At 36.4% G+C, this 13740-nt stretch overlaps 1 protein-coding gene and 2 long non-coding RNA genes across 3 annotated transcripts in view; 1 reads left to right on the top strand and 2 right to left on the bottom strand.

Moving 5' to 3' along the window:
* The window catches only part of LOC107086126 (suppressor of tumorigenicity 14 protein homolog), a 38589-nt gene that overhangs the window by 20930 nt on the left and 3919 nt on the right, over positions 1-13740 (top strand). Inside the window, exons 8-17 of the mRNA XM_015376892.1 lie at positions 1125-1264; positions 3950-4053; positions 5691-5800; positions 6356-6486; positions 6939-7043; positions 7753-7860; positions 9704-9820; positions 10149-10268; positions 10664-10841; positions 13144-13412. Coding sequence (XP_015232378.1) covers positions 1125-1264; positions 3950-4053; positions 5691-5800; positions 6356-6486; positions 6939-7043; positions 7753-7860; positions 9704-9820; positions 10149-10268; positions 10664-10841; positions 13144-13412 — 1382 coding nt within the window. The remainder of the gene's footprint in view (positions 1-1124; positions 1265-3949; positions 4054-5690; positions 5801-6355; positions 6487-6938; positions 7044-7752; positions 7861-9703; positions 9821-10148; positions 10269-10663; positions 10842-13143; positions 13413-13740) is intronic.
* Positions 8246-9269, bottom strand: LOC107086128. The gene is made up of 3 exons (XR_001481292.1): positions 8688-9269; positions 8396-8598; positions 8246-8302 (listed from the first exon to the last, which is right to left on the bottom strand). It is a non-coding gene; the product is annotated as an uncharacterized LOC107086128 (long non-coding RNA).
* Positions 12342-13740, bottom strand: part of LOC107086127 — a 6348-nt gene continuing 4949 nt past the window's right edge. The window contains exons 3-4 of the long non-coding RNA XR_001481291.1: positions 13175-13389; positions 12342-13066 (exon numbers count right to left, since the gene is read on the bottom strand). This is a non-coding gene — a long non-coding RNA (uncharacterized LOC107086127). The remainder of the gene's footprint in view (positions 13067-13174; positions 13390-13740) is intronic.

Genomic DNA, 13740 nt, shown 5'->3' with positions numbered 1-13740 from the left:
GTCTTGACCATGTCTACATGCCTAAATGCACTGAGTTACCGCCATGTAATTGGCTGCTTAGAAATTAAGTGTCAACGAGCAGTTGGACAGGTGTACCTAATAAAGTGGCCGGTGAGTGTATTTGTCTGCACCCTATTTCTATCCTTGTCATAATTTTGAATTGCCTATTATCCTTAGTTCCCTAATTTGTAATTGGATAGAGCTGGATAGAGCAGTGGTCCCTCTCCTCTTTTACAGAAGAGTTACAGATACATGCATTATCTCATTCTACCTTGGTGCATTTATATATGGCAGAGATTTCATTCTTTCAGAGATTTCGGTAACCATTCAGCACCCTTTGTTTCAAGGGCTTCCCGCAAAATTTGTTACGTTTATTTTGCTTAGAAGAGCAGGGATTCCAGAGCACAGCCTGGACAGGGATTTTAAAATAAAAGTTGTTTTTTATATACATGGATTATGTTAAACATCATTCCTTTTTATGGCTTTGTAATAGCATTTATCTTCACATTTCATTTGCCACTGGAGCCTTTTCTTTTTGCTCTAAGCTTTTAGCAATGAGTGAGTTTAAGTTGACAGAAGGACCTCTCCTTTCAGGTCCTTTAGAAGAAGGACCACTGGTTTTAGCTGAATTTTGTCAGTGGGGAAGGTTGTTTTAATATGAATATATCAGATCATAAATGCAAGATGTAGCAGCAGGCAATTTACAACTCAGAAACCAATGTTAATGATATACAGCTTTAGTGATAAATACTTTGTAGATACAACTATTGAGTTATAGGCCTTATTTAAAGTGAAAGGGTTTATGAGAGATAATATAACACCATGTAATAAAATTATTCTACAGGAGGTAGGCAAATTGGTGCTTTTTCAGCGTAATTTGCACCGTCTTGACATTTCCTCCTGTTTTTTTTGTTAATCTAACAAATATTATTCCTTACTTGACAAATTCTCTATTGACTGCACATCAAAATGTTTTTTTTTTCTATTCATCAAATTTATGGTGTGTTGTATTAATCTTAGACTTCCAGATCTGCACTCTTCAGTAAAATTACTGAATATTGCCTGATTTTTATAATTCACTTGGAACCTTTTTTTATTGGTGGCTTTTCCTTGTTTATTCACAGACAATGCGGCCAAAGGCCTCCCTCTAACCCCCTGAGCGTTGTGTCATCTGGTAATATCATGTTGATTAACTTCATTGCTGACACCAATATCCAGAGGAAAGGCTTTCAGGCACAGTACACAATCATCCCCAAAACTAAAGGTAAAATCAAAGTGGTTCCAGTTTCCTCAGTTTTATGGCTCAATCTAATTCTATGATTATTATACCCATTATTTGCTTTCATTCAAACTTGGTTTGCTATGCATCTTTAATTTTAAAATATCATTAGTTTATCCTTGTTACTTAAAGGAAATTTGAAGAGCTATAACTGCTTGACAATAAATGTACAGTAGAGACTTAGATAATATGTTGAGGCTTTAACCTCAACATATTATCATTATATTGAGGTTTTTTATTGGCTTCTGGTTTAGCTGTGTGACATTTTCTAGGTTAGTGAGAGAAAAAAAAAACACACTTTCACCGAAGTTCATTATTTTGAATTGATCTTATTCTTATTGTTGATTTTTGGCTACTCTTCTTATTTTCTCCACGAGGGAAAAACAAGCACGTTTTTACCAAACATGCAAAAAGGGAGTGCCCACAGAGTGCATTCAAATATGCATAAACGACGATAAAGTCCATTACAAAAGCTTTGTGTTGAGATTTGGAAATTGTACTTTCTTTTTTCAAAACTTGATTTTGTCAGTTTTACAAATCTGTTCTTTATTTCATTGTTGGCAGAATTATGGTACTATTTGTTTAAAGGTAAATTACTCCTAAAAAAAAAAGTAAGTCAGGTGTAGTAAGCAAAAAAAAAAATAGTACTTGACTGTGAACGCATGCAATGCCGCAATTTGTATGTACACAAGTAAACACAGAGGTATAAACGGAAGGGGCCCAATAATACATATAGAAACAATCATGCACCAGTGAGAGTGGACATACAGAGATGGATACCCGGCATACAGCATACAGGGTACAATGGTTAACCAAATTTCCAAAACCAATAATAAAATGCAGGATGCAATGGTACACTCAATGTTTTAGGGTGTTTTTAAAGTGCATTTATAAAAAGCAGATCACCATAATCCAGCACAGGTAAAAAAGTAGAAAAAAAAAATCAATGTTTTCTTGCAAAAAAAAAGCCAAGGTACGATTCGTTCCTGTAGAATAAACGCAAGTTTAGCTTCATCTTTCTTACAATGCTCTCATAGTGTAGTTAAAAGACAGGCTTTGGTCAGTTTTAATTCCTAAGTACCTGTAAGTAAATATAATCTAATAATTTACAGAATATGGTTTTAGATATACATTTGAGAGGTTGATATAAATATAAAATTCATATATTTATGTATGATTTTAAAATAGATTTAACATTAAGGAAAGTGTGCTAATTAACTGAATTGTAACAGTGTATATTGTATTGTGAAATTTTACCATTCAGCACTGCATATTCAGAATTGGTCTCAAGATTTATCTTACAATGTCAAAGAGGAAAGTTTCCTTTAAATTTTGTTTGAAATTAAAATTGAATCTTGATTTCAACAGATTTTGTTTTAATCTTATCAGAGGAGGCTTGGATATCACCAAAGCTGGACTTAACCATGACCTGAACAGTATTTTGCCTGTATTTCATTAGCTGATGTTATGAAAAACTTATAATGCAGAGATGCTTGTTTTGATAATTTGAAAGAATAAACAACAGCACAAATGTAAAGTCAACAGGCTGCCCTCGGTGTTCCAACTTGGGTTGTGTAATGATGAGTGTGGTGACTGGAAGAGAATGAACTGCACATGCACAGGTGCCCACTTCCTCTTCCTGAATTGTACAGCTATAGGGACTTATTGTTGCTAGTTAGCTTAACTCCAAATAATCTAATGTTCACTCTAAACTCTAAGTATTTGAGTTGTGTAATGCAAGTGATGGTTAACTCACAAATGCAAATCATGTAATGCATGATGTATGTATGTACAGCTACTGTAAATTACAGTGTGTCTTTTCAGTATTTCTACTGACTTTTTTGTTGGCCCTATTCACCCCTGAGCATACCTGCTCTTGAACAGAGTGGGAAAATGTATTTGTGAAATCCACTTTAGGCATTTTCATAGTATGTAAAAACTACTTGGTCATCACTAATGTTCCTAATTAAAGGGAAGTTTTGTAGGGACTATTGTCATCTAGCAGTGAAATAGGAGTATTTCACATTCATTTCATTTTAAATAGAATTTTGAATGAGTAACTTTTACATGAGTGCCAATACTTTTACTTATAGTTGAGTACTTCTTCAACCTCTGATAATTAGTTGAGGTAAAATACCTCAATAAACAAACTAATATAAACAGTAAAAAAGATAAATTGCTACAGAATAACCCTTTAATAGTAGACTTACTATAATATTGTCAAGATTATTATGTGTAATCAATGATTTTCATTGAATTGCTGTTATTTGAGTAATTTCTATAATATCATCTCTTTCTTTGTATTTGTGTGATGTTGTTTTAAAGTAGTTTCGAAAATCGACATATATTTTTTTGGCTACTATATTATCATGTAGAGTATTCCAATGTAGTTATAAATTACAGTTTTTATCTTTATTGTCTTTTTCTTCTAATAACTATAACTTATTTAATTTCTCAATCTTTAGTTGTTTAGTGTAGAGAACACTTCAGGAGCTAATGAGGAACTAATGGGTTGTTGACTAGTAATTAATTACACACACAGCCCATCTAATACTGGTTATTTACACAGGAAACAGAGAGGAACTACTGGGTAATTTGCCATTACCTACCGGTGAACTACCAATTTTATTATTTATGAGGTATTGTTAAAACAACTATAATGCATTTCAGCTCAGCAGTGTGGAGGTAAACTCTCTGGAAACAATGGAAAATTCACGTCGCCACTTCATCCAATCTTCTATCCTCCTTCCATGGACTGCAAGTGGACCATCAAGGTTTGTAAGACTCCTAAGTTCACCCTCGTACCTAATGTTTCCCTGCTTTAGCCCCCTCCTTCCTCAGGACGTCCCCTGCTCCCTCTCCTCCATCCTTAGCCTGCTATGGGAGGAGAGAGGAATGCTGACGCAGCACTATTGACGCCAAGCTGCTCAGTACTTCTATCAACTATAGCCGCAACAGCAGCATCTGACATGCTGCTGTTGAGGCTATAGTTGAGCTGCTTGGTTTAGTGTGTGAGTTTGGTTTCTGCGTTTGTTTATGTGAAATATATACAGGTGATATTTCTGAAGTTTCAGAACCGTAAGCCACTATTGATTTGTTTGAGCCTTATTGTTGGATGTATAGGCGTCTTTTTCTTTGTGCATGTAGGTAAAATACTTGACTGGCACTTGACTGGTTTAAATCTTACTTGCATGGCAAGAATTTTTATGTCAGCATTCTTTTGTCAATATCTTTATATCAGAGAACAGAAAGAAAATGTATCTGGTGTCACTCAAGGTTCCATTTTAAGACCCCTACTATTGAATGACTACATTCTCCCCTTAGTTCAGATTATTAAAAAAAGCATAATCATTTACTACAACTATGCAGATGACACAGCTTTACATTGCAATGTCAGCGAGTGTCTGTGATGGGTTCCTCAGACTATTGGACGTGTAAAACATTTCCTCCAACTGAATAAAAAAAAAAAAAAGGTAACGATATTTTGATCATAGGAGGAGAGGTCTCAGTTAGCAAACATCTTCAGTAACTACAGCTTGAAACTATTGATTTTGTCCAAAATCTCGGTGTTACTATGGACTCAGACCTCAACCCTCAGAGGCATATAAAGGCCAGTAACCAGGTCAGCCTTTAAGCACCTGAAGAACATCTCCAGGATTAAAGGAATAATGTCCAAGCAGGTTCTAGAAAAAAATCATTCATGCATTTATCCTTAGTGGATTTGATTACTACAACAGCGTCTTCATAGGTTTGCCTAAAAAGTTAGACAGCTGCAGCTGATCCAAAACTCTGCTACCTGTGTTCTCAGTAGGAATAAGAAAGTACAGCACATCAGCCCAGTTCTGAATGCCTTACACTGGCTCCTTGTACAATAGAATTTAAAATCCTTCAAATTCATATACAATTCACTGAATGGATCAGCACCTAAATACATAGAAGAATTGTTGTGAGTGTATCAAACTCCCAGACCACTCAGGTCTTCTAGTTCAAGCCTACTCTGCACACCCAGAACTAGAACCAAATATGGAAAAGCAGAATTTAGTTCCTATGCTCCACTTATCAGGAAAAAAACCCCAAGAAGACTTTAAAATTGATGAAAGCTTGAATTATTTTAAATCCAAATTAAAAACATTTGATTAGAGCTGCTTTTGACTCTTAAGGTTAAACTGTTAACTGAAGTATCATTAGTTTGTTTTTGTTTTCTACTTGCTATGCTACCAGCTTTTATTGTGTTTTTATCTTTACTTGCCATTAATCTGCTTTGATTTCAAATTTATTGTATTGTCTTATTACTGTAAAGCCATTTCAGTTGTCTTAGTACTGAATTGTGCTAATCAAATACATTTACCTTGCATTGACTTGACCTGGTCAGTAATGTTACAAATCAGTAACTTTTATTTATTTGCAACAGGTTTCTCAAGGTAAAAAAGTACGTGTGACTTTCAAGATATTCAGCATGAAAGAGCCTAATGTAGACACTAGCAGGTGTCACAAGGACTATGTGGAGATCATGGGGCAACGGTAAGATTTGATCCTAATTTCAAGCCTAAAAGTATACAACTGACAATGACAATGTCTTTGTGAATTACCAGATACATAAACTTTTTAAAAATTTCGATGCTAAGATTTTTTCTCTGTCTTTTCTCATTTTAATTGTACTTTTTCTTAAAATTGAGACATTTTATTAGTAACACAATGAAATTGGTTTACAGTTATAATTGTAAATTTGAGATTTTTTTTAACTGTAGATTCAAACAAGTTTTAATGAGGAGCTAATTTCTTACAGTAGCCATTAATTAGAAGGGAAGTGTTGTGTTTCAAAAAGGTGAGATTTGGACATTTCTTGTGCCTTAATTTGGATTTTAAAAAGTGGTTTGTTCACATTTTTTTTATTATTGAAAATAATTCAATACAAGGTTAAACTGCTTGTCTGGTTATAATATTTACTGTCTAACCTAAAACACTTACTCGATACAAAATGTTGGTGCATTGGTAATTTTGTTCCAATTCTGTCATCTCACATTTTTGTGTACTAAAACATCAGTCACATTTAAACTAATGGGCTCTGTGTCTCAGATATTGTGGGGATCGATCATTCTTAGTTTTGACCAGTGATTCTAACGTCCTTGAGGTGAAGTTTCACTCTGATGAGTCCTATACTGACAAGGGCTTTCTTGCAGAGTATGAGGCCTTCAATCATTCTAACGGTGAGTTCATTCTGATTTTTGTTGCCCTCTTATAAACCAAAATTTGAAAGATGAGTGAATTGTCACAACATGACTAAGGCAGTCTCTGTCCACCATTACAGCCCCTACAGTTCATGGTTAGTAATTATGCCCTAAAAAAAAAAAAAAAAAAAGACTTGCGACTGATTGGCAGTAAAGTTAAAGAAATCTACTTGTGTCAAACTGGAAACTTTAAAAGGGAAATATGAGAGTTTGGCTATATGGCACAAAGCTTATTTATTGTGTGTCTTTTATTTACAGCTGTCTGACAGGTACATCCTTCCTGTTCTGACGTCAGCTTGTATGAATAACAATAATTTGGAATTTTCCTGATCTGCTTTTTAATTCCTGCTGTAAACATGTTGCTTCCTTTTCACTGTATCTCAATGCTGTCTCTTTATGCTCTTCTTTTCTGTGTATGTGATTGTGAGCAGCTTGCCCTGGTGAGTTTGCCTGCAACAATGGCATGTGCATCGCAAAGAAACTACAGTGTAATGGCTGGAACGACTGTGGCGACATTAGTGATGAGAAAAACTGCCGTAGGTTGATCATACAACTCTTTTATTCCCTTAATAGCTCTTCTCACCATCATTTTCCCTTCCATGTCCCCCTTTCATTTGAAACAAAGAAATAGTTTATAAAAAAAAAGAAGAAAAAAATCATAATGGTCCTCTTGCTGAAAGTCAGATGGGCAGATAGATACCTCTCTCATCTCTGTCTTGTAACTATTGCCAGCAGCCAGTTGGCTTAGCTCAGCAAATAGAGTGAGAGCAGGGGGAATCACTTAGCTTAGATCTGTCTTGAGATAACGAAATCTGAGTAGCATAAAAATGACGAGCTGTGGTTTTATGGCCCAAATTATATATCTTATCCTCTCCTCAGTGGCACACTTTCAGACTCCAGGAAATCATTCAGTGATAATGATTTAGAAATGGTGCAAAACCTACCAAATGTTGTCATTCTACACTTTTTTACACAGTATAAACTTTTAATTTAACACTTAGAGCATTTTATATAGGTATAACCTAGAATTTTCCTGTTCTCTAAAAGCAAAGCTTGGCTGTCTGTTCTTAGTCTTACTGCTGTTTTTAGGGCTAATATACATTTTAGGTTTCCTGATATTCTGCCAAATGTTTGAGCTTCTACTTGTCAGAAAACTAATATCATGCATCTAATCATTTTGTTGTTGATGAAAATCTATTTTATACATTTTCTTTGGTTTTTATGTTGTATTTTTTCTCCTTTCAGGATGTAACAAGGACCAGTTTGCCTGCAGCAATGGTTTGTGTAAGCCAAAATTGTGGCAGTGTGATAATGTCAACGATTGTGGAGATGGGAGTGATGAGATACAATGCAGTGAGTATCCCTGGTCCTCTTAGTAATCTAGAGCTAGCAGTAGTTTTTGGTTATTAACAAATCCTGGCTATCAGGTACAATTTTTGCTTCATCAGAGAAATTATAAGAGCATGGGTCATACTTTCCTCATGAAAAAGGGTTAAAACCTAATAATGACAAGCATCATGCGGGCTGCACACCAAGAAATCTAACATAATGGTTTTGTGACTGTGCTGCTATTCACACTGTGTCTGGCCTTTAGTCTGGCTCCATCGAAAAGGAGCTGGAATGAACGATCCCTCTACATTAATAAGTATAGTGTTATTATTGTCAGAATGTTTTTAAGAGATCTGACCCACGTGCAGAAAACCACTCAGAGAAACCAGAGTAAAAGTTTAACAGGTTTATTGAGGAGTTCAAATGGGTTGGATTCAGGGGAACTCAGAGAGCTGGTGAACCGGAACTGGAAGTGAGAAGGGAAGTTCACAGAGGTTAGTTCAGGGTCCATGGGAACTTTGAACAACATCTTGCAAAAACAGAGATAAACGGGACTCACGTTTGCAGAGAAAGGTTTCTTGGTTGAAGGGCGGACAGGTTTTGGTTTGGTTGGTTCCTGAGGACCAATGCAGAGCGGACTGCCATTTAGATTTCCAGGAGAACTTGAACGGGACGTGTGGAGATTAATCCCCTGCTCAGTGTGAAGCTCAAACAATCCTTCCGGGGGGAGAAGGCCAAACATCCAGTATGCAGGATGACTTCCTGCCGAAAGGCAAAAGACAAAAACAATGTTAGACTCAGAGAAACAAAGACTCAGTTAGACTCAGCTAAACTCAGCTTGGCTAGAGTACCCAAAACTGGCGAACACTCTGGCGTCGAGGTAGTGACAGTCCGTCGCTGAAATACTCCTCAGTGATGAGCCAACCTGCCGCAGGTGTGCAGGAGGACCAATGAGGACAGGGCACCACCTGGTGGTGGAGGGAGAGAAAAACAGCAAAAACACAACCCACACAAACTGGATTCCTAACAATTATCAGCTCTCCTTTGCACAGTCTGGCATTCACTAGGCTCTTCATTAACAGACTCATGTATACCTACAATTTGCACATAGCCTGCTTCATTGAACAAGGTATACAGTCTTCAGCATAATTGTAAATATAGCATACAGATTTGTCTACCTGTACTTGGAAAAAATCCTGCCATCATATTAGCAGTGATGATGAGAAAGAAAAGAAGAAAACAAGGGCTTCTAGCATTTAATTTACAGCAGTACAAAAAAAATTCTGCACAGTTACTTTAGAGCTTCACTTATCAGTCTGAGCTGATTAGTGAAAATGTCATTGATTTTAGCTTGTGTGGTTTCTTTGGATCACAGTTAGCAATGAATTAGCACATAGGTCAATGCCAGAATCAAACTCTAACAAATGTTAACAAAAAAATGCTATTGATATGCTATAGTAGTCATGGTAATATCATTTTGTAGGCATGAATAGAGACAGCAGGAAAAACAACCTGCATTCCCAAAGGACAGAGATTTTTTGTAAGATCTGAAGTAATCCAGCTGTGTTGACTTAATGGTCAGCTGGTTTTAAATGGTTGTTCATGGGACATTAGGTCTGCTCATTGTGCTGTCATAATCGCATGGCATGATCAAAGACTTTAGCTGCTTTGAAATCAAACTTTAAACATCTTTAATAGCAGTAGCCAGCTAATGCCTGGCTGGTGCTGATACAGTGTGGTCTCTTATCCCTAAGCTCTTTTAATGCTTGCAAGAAATATGATGCCAGGTGCTAAAATTATCTTTGCTACAGGTCGACCTTCTGTATGATGTCTATATTAATTTTTTCCTAAATGTTTTATTTGACAGCTGATTGCGAACCAAACGAGTGGAGGTGTGGAAATGGAGTTTGTCTTCCTCAAGATGTTGTCTGTGACAATGTAATGGACTGTGAGGATGGAAATGATGAGGCCACATGCAAATCCTGTAAGAAGATGAGATTAACACTTTTTGTTTTTGACATAATTTTATTTAAAAATATTTTTCTTGTCATTGTTCTTTAACTCCATCTTTCATTTTCTACCACCGACCTTTTCTTTCTTCATCAATGTCTTTCAGATTTCTCTGTACCGTTCATAGATGCTCACATGCTTTTGAGTTTTAATTCTGTGAATATGGAGGCATATTAGGCCTTAATCCCAATCAACGCAATCTGCTTACATTGAAGCCTCACACTGTGTTCTCACTGATTGCATAGTATTTTACCAGTTAAATGTGTGTTTTCACTTTTGTTCTTTTTCACCCCCTTTTGCAGCCCCAAATATGTGCTCTGACTACAGCTTTAAATGCGACAGTGGGAAATGCATCAACAAGGTGAATGCTGAATGTGACCATGTCAGTGACTGCTCTGATAATTCAGATGAAGCTCACTGTGGTGAGAAATTTCTCAATTTTCTTTTTTTTTGGACAGTTCAATTGTTTTTTTTTTTTTTTTGTTTTTTTTCCATTTTATCTTGTCAGTGTCATTCAAGCTAGATTATAGTTACTAAGGCAAGTTTCATGTTGGGCTGTCTGTTAGGAAAAAAGCCTCAGGGCATGTGCTACTTCATTTTTATTCTTTGTTAAAAGCAGCTTCATGTCTGAATGTGTTATTTTATTGATATATGTGTTTCTCATATTTAGGCCTCAGAGTTTCCTTATTTTCCTGTTTTTTATTTGTCTTTATACTGTGTTTCTTATTAGGATTTACATATAATCTATATCATTAACAGCAATGACTGGCATTCTGACCATTAAATAAGTTTAAAGTAAATCTCTGTTGAATTTAAGACTGCGGCATCAGGCCTTACAAGATGACACGCATCATAGGAGGGCAGAACGCAGACAGTGGAGAGTGGCCCTGGCAGGTCAGCCTTCACTTCAGGACATCTGGCCATGCTTGCGGCGCCTCAATCATCTCGGATAGGTGGCTTTTGTCTGCAGCTCACTGTTTCAAATTTTCCCATGAGTGAGTAACAGGCTCTTGCACTTACAGACACGCACAGAACAAACAACTAATGTGACTTTTAAGACTTTTTCTTTGCATTATACTCAAATATTTTTTTTGTTTAATTCTGATCAATAAAACAAATCAATTCAGGCTGTTGATACCGTACTAACCATAACTATAACCATATTAGTGCAAGCACAGTCACGATACAACCATTTATCAGCTGGTTGTTTTCCAGAAATGTTTTTACAATATCAAAATGGTTGAGTTTACTAAGATAAAACTATTGTAAAGTGTTAAACACTAAGATTTGGAAATAATCTGGTATTTTAAAGCATCTTTTAACATTGTGTTTTTGTTGAAGTTATATTAATTTAACAAGGATTGTATGAAATGCATGTTCTGTCATCCAACTTTTTGCTTAAGAAAAGGACTCTTTAGGTAGGAACAAGCACAGAGAGAAGCAGATATAAACAGTTTATTTTCTTGGATATGCAAAAGGAGAGCAGAATATGGAAACAACTGCGGGGGTTCGGGAAGGCAAGACAAATTGCTAAGTGGATGAGTATGGATGATGGCATGTTGCATTAAGTAGTTTAAGGCAGCTTATGGTTAGGAGAAGTCCATGATCCCGGAGGGAGAGATTTTAGCTTGTTGGAAGCAGATGATGATTGTGATGGTACATCACAATTTTTTATCTTTTTGTTTTTTCTTCCATACTAAAGACACCAGCATGAGTACGACATTTATTCCCTAATATTATTTGACCCTATTTATCTATCTCAATTAAATTGTCTTAATAATTTTGTCAGGGTTTCTTTGTGTGAGTTAGTGCGAGTTGTGCATCTCTATTGTAGAAGATCTTTGTGGAGAACTTGGGTAGCCTACACAGGTGAAAATAATCTTTATAATCATAGTGCTCGGCTTAAAAGAGCACCAGAGCCTTCATTCAGTGTTGGTATCTTGTGTGTTGTAGACGTTTATTTTGTTGCCTTCTAGTCTCTAGCTTCTCTAACATATTTCCCCTCACGTTATTGGTTTTTGTTTGGTTTTCAGTATTTTTGCCTCTGTTCCCCTTGGACTTTAATAAATCATCCAAACTCATCAGTGCTTACACCTCTCTGCATTTGGGTCTTCAAAACGTCCACACAACCTGATAAATCTACTGTTTAAATTGCCTAAATTAGTCAACAAAGAAACCGTCTTAAACCAGACAATGTGAAAAAAGTTCTATTTAAAAAAGAAGTAAAAATAGCACCCAAATACTCACCCAAGAAACAGTGGTGTCAAAAGTACACAAATTTGTTACTTGAGGAGAAGTATAGTTAATGCAGTTTAAAAACACTCTGGTAAAAGTATCAACTTGACCTCTTTACTTAAGTAAAAGTGAAACAGTATGTGCTCCAAAAACTAAAAGTATAAAGTAACCTTTAGAAAAAAACAGCCAGATGCCACTATATGAATTGAAAGCTAAATTTTTCAACTATTTCAAAATGTTCTTTGAGATAGGGCCAAGGAAGAGGGAGGTCTTGTTGGTCTCCGTCTCCCGATACGTTCTCGCCTGTGTCCGACCTTTCAGACATTTCAAAATCTTTTTCTGAATCCGTTCATTGTAGCATGGCATAGACTATTCGCGTTTGCAGTTTCAAGAACACCTGCTTGCTTCTGATGATTTCCTTTAGCTAACCAATGAGTGTTTGTGTTATACAACTCATCCAATTACACTAGTTTTCACTAGATGTGGATGGAGACAATGATCTGCATTAGATGGCGCACATGACGTGAAATAAATATTTATAAACATTAAACTGAAGCCAAGAGTAACGAGTGACGTTTGTTTTAAAAATGTAAGGAATAGAAAGTACAGATACTTGTGTGCTGTGTAGGTTAGCTGTGGAAGGAGCAGGACATAAGCCTACAGGGGATAGATACAATGAAAGTCTTAGCCAGAGTGGATCCTGAAGTGCTCTGGATACAATAACCATCTGCCTGAGGGAGCCTGCTCCTTCTTAAAGGTCACCACTGACTGAGGTAATGGAAGCTACCGTAAATCAATTAGCCTGCCACCCTGTGAGAGGTAAACTGCAACTTCACCCAGTTCTGAGAACCTAACACTCGGAGTCTCCTTCCTTGGACATGTTCCTAAAAAGGACAGCAGGTCCAGTTTAAAATACTGCTTTGAGCCACAACAACTACAAAAAAGGACCACCGCAGAAAGTTGAAGGATAAAGTTGTGAACAATCCTGAAAAAAAAAACAAACAAAAAACAGGGATTAAATATAAGTAAATTATTTACCTAATGTTTGTAATGTTTCAACAGACATGGTCTTCAAGCCAATTGGATTACGTACAGTGGATTGCAGTCTCAGTATGAGCCAGAGAAAGCTCAGATGCGTAAAGTGAAGAGAATCATCCTCCACCCATCTTATGATCAAGTGACCTCTGACTACGACATTGCTCTGCTAAAGCTTAGTGAGCCTCTAGAGTTCAGCAACACCGTCCAACCAATCTGCCTCCCTGCATCCTCTCATGTCTTTCCTCCAGGAATGACGTGCTCGATCACAGGCTGGGGAGTTACACGGGAAGGAGGTATTGGGTTTTTACTCTCTGATTTATGGTTAACATTTGTTCTACAATTATTATTGCAGAAGTAATGTTTTGGCTTCTTTGTGATCTTCGAGTCACTAATTTGTCATATTATTCCTTTTTGCTGTTTTCTTTATTTGGCTTATTTTAACTGCTTCTTTATCAGGTCACTTTTCAGTGATCTTGTCTGATCTGCACCATTCACTTAAAGAGGCATTGCAAAGTTTTCTAATGATACTGTTGCCTGTTGCCAAAACCCAGACCTGCAGCACTCATCTGTTTGTTCTCACAGTGTGTGTTCTTAAAAAATAAATAGATAAATAAATAAATA

This window comes from Cyprinodon variegatus, unplaced genomic scaffold, assembly GCF_000732505.1.
Source record: "Cyprinodon variegatus isolate N-32 unplaced genomic scaffold, C_variegatus-1.0 Scaffold143, whole genome shotgun sequence".
NCBI classification, from domain to species: Eukaryota; Metazoa; Chordata; class Actinopteri; order Cyprinodontiformes; family Cyprinodontidae; genus Cyprinodon; species Cyprinodon variegatus.
The sequence above is the reverse complement of the archived record's forward strand: the minus strand, read 5'-3'. Positions and strand labels throughout refer to the sequence as shown.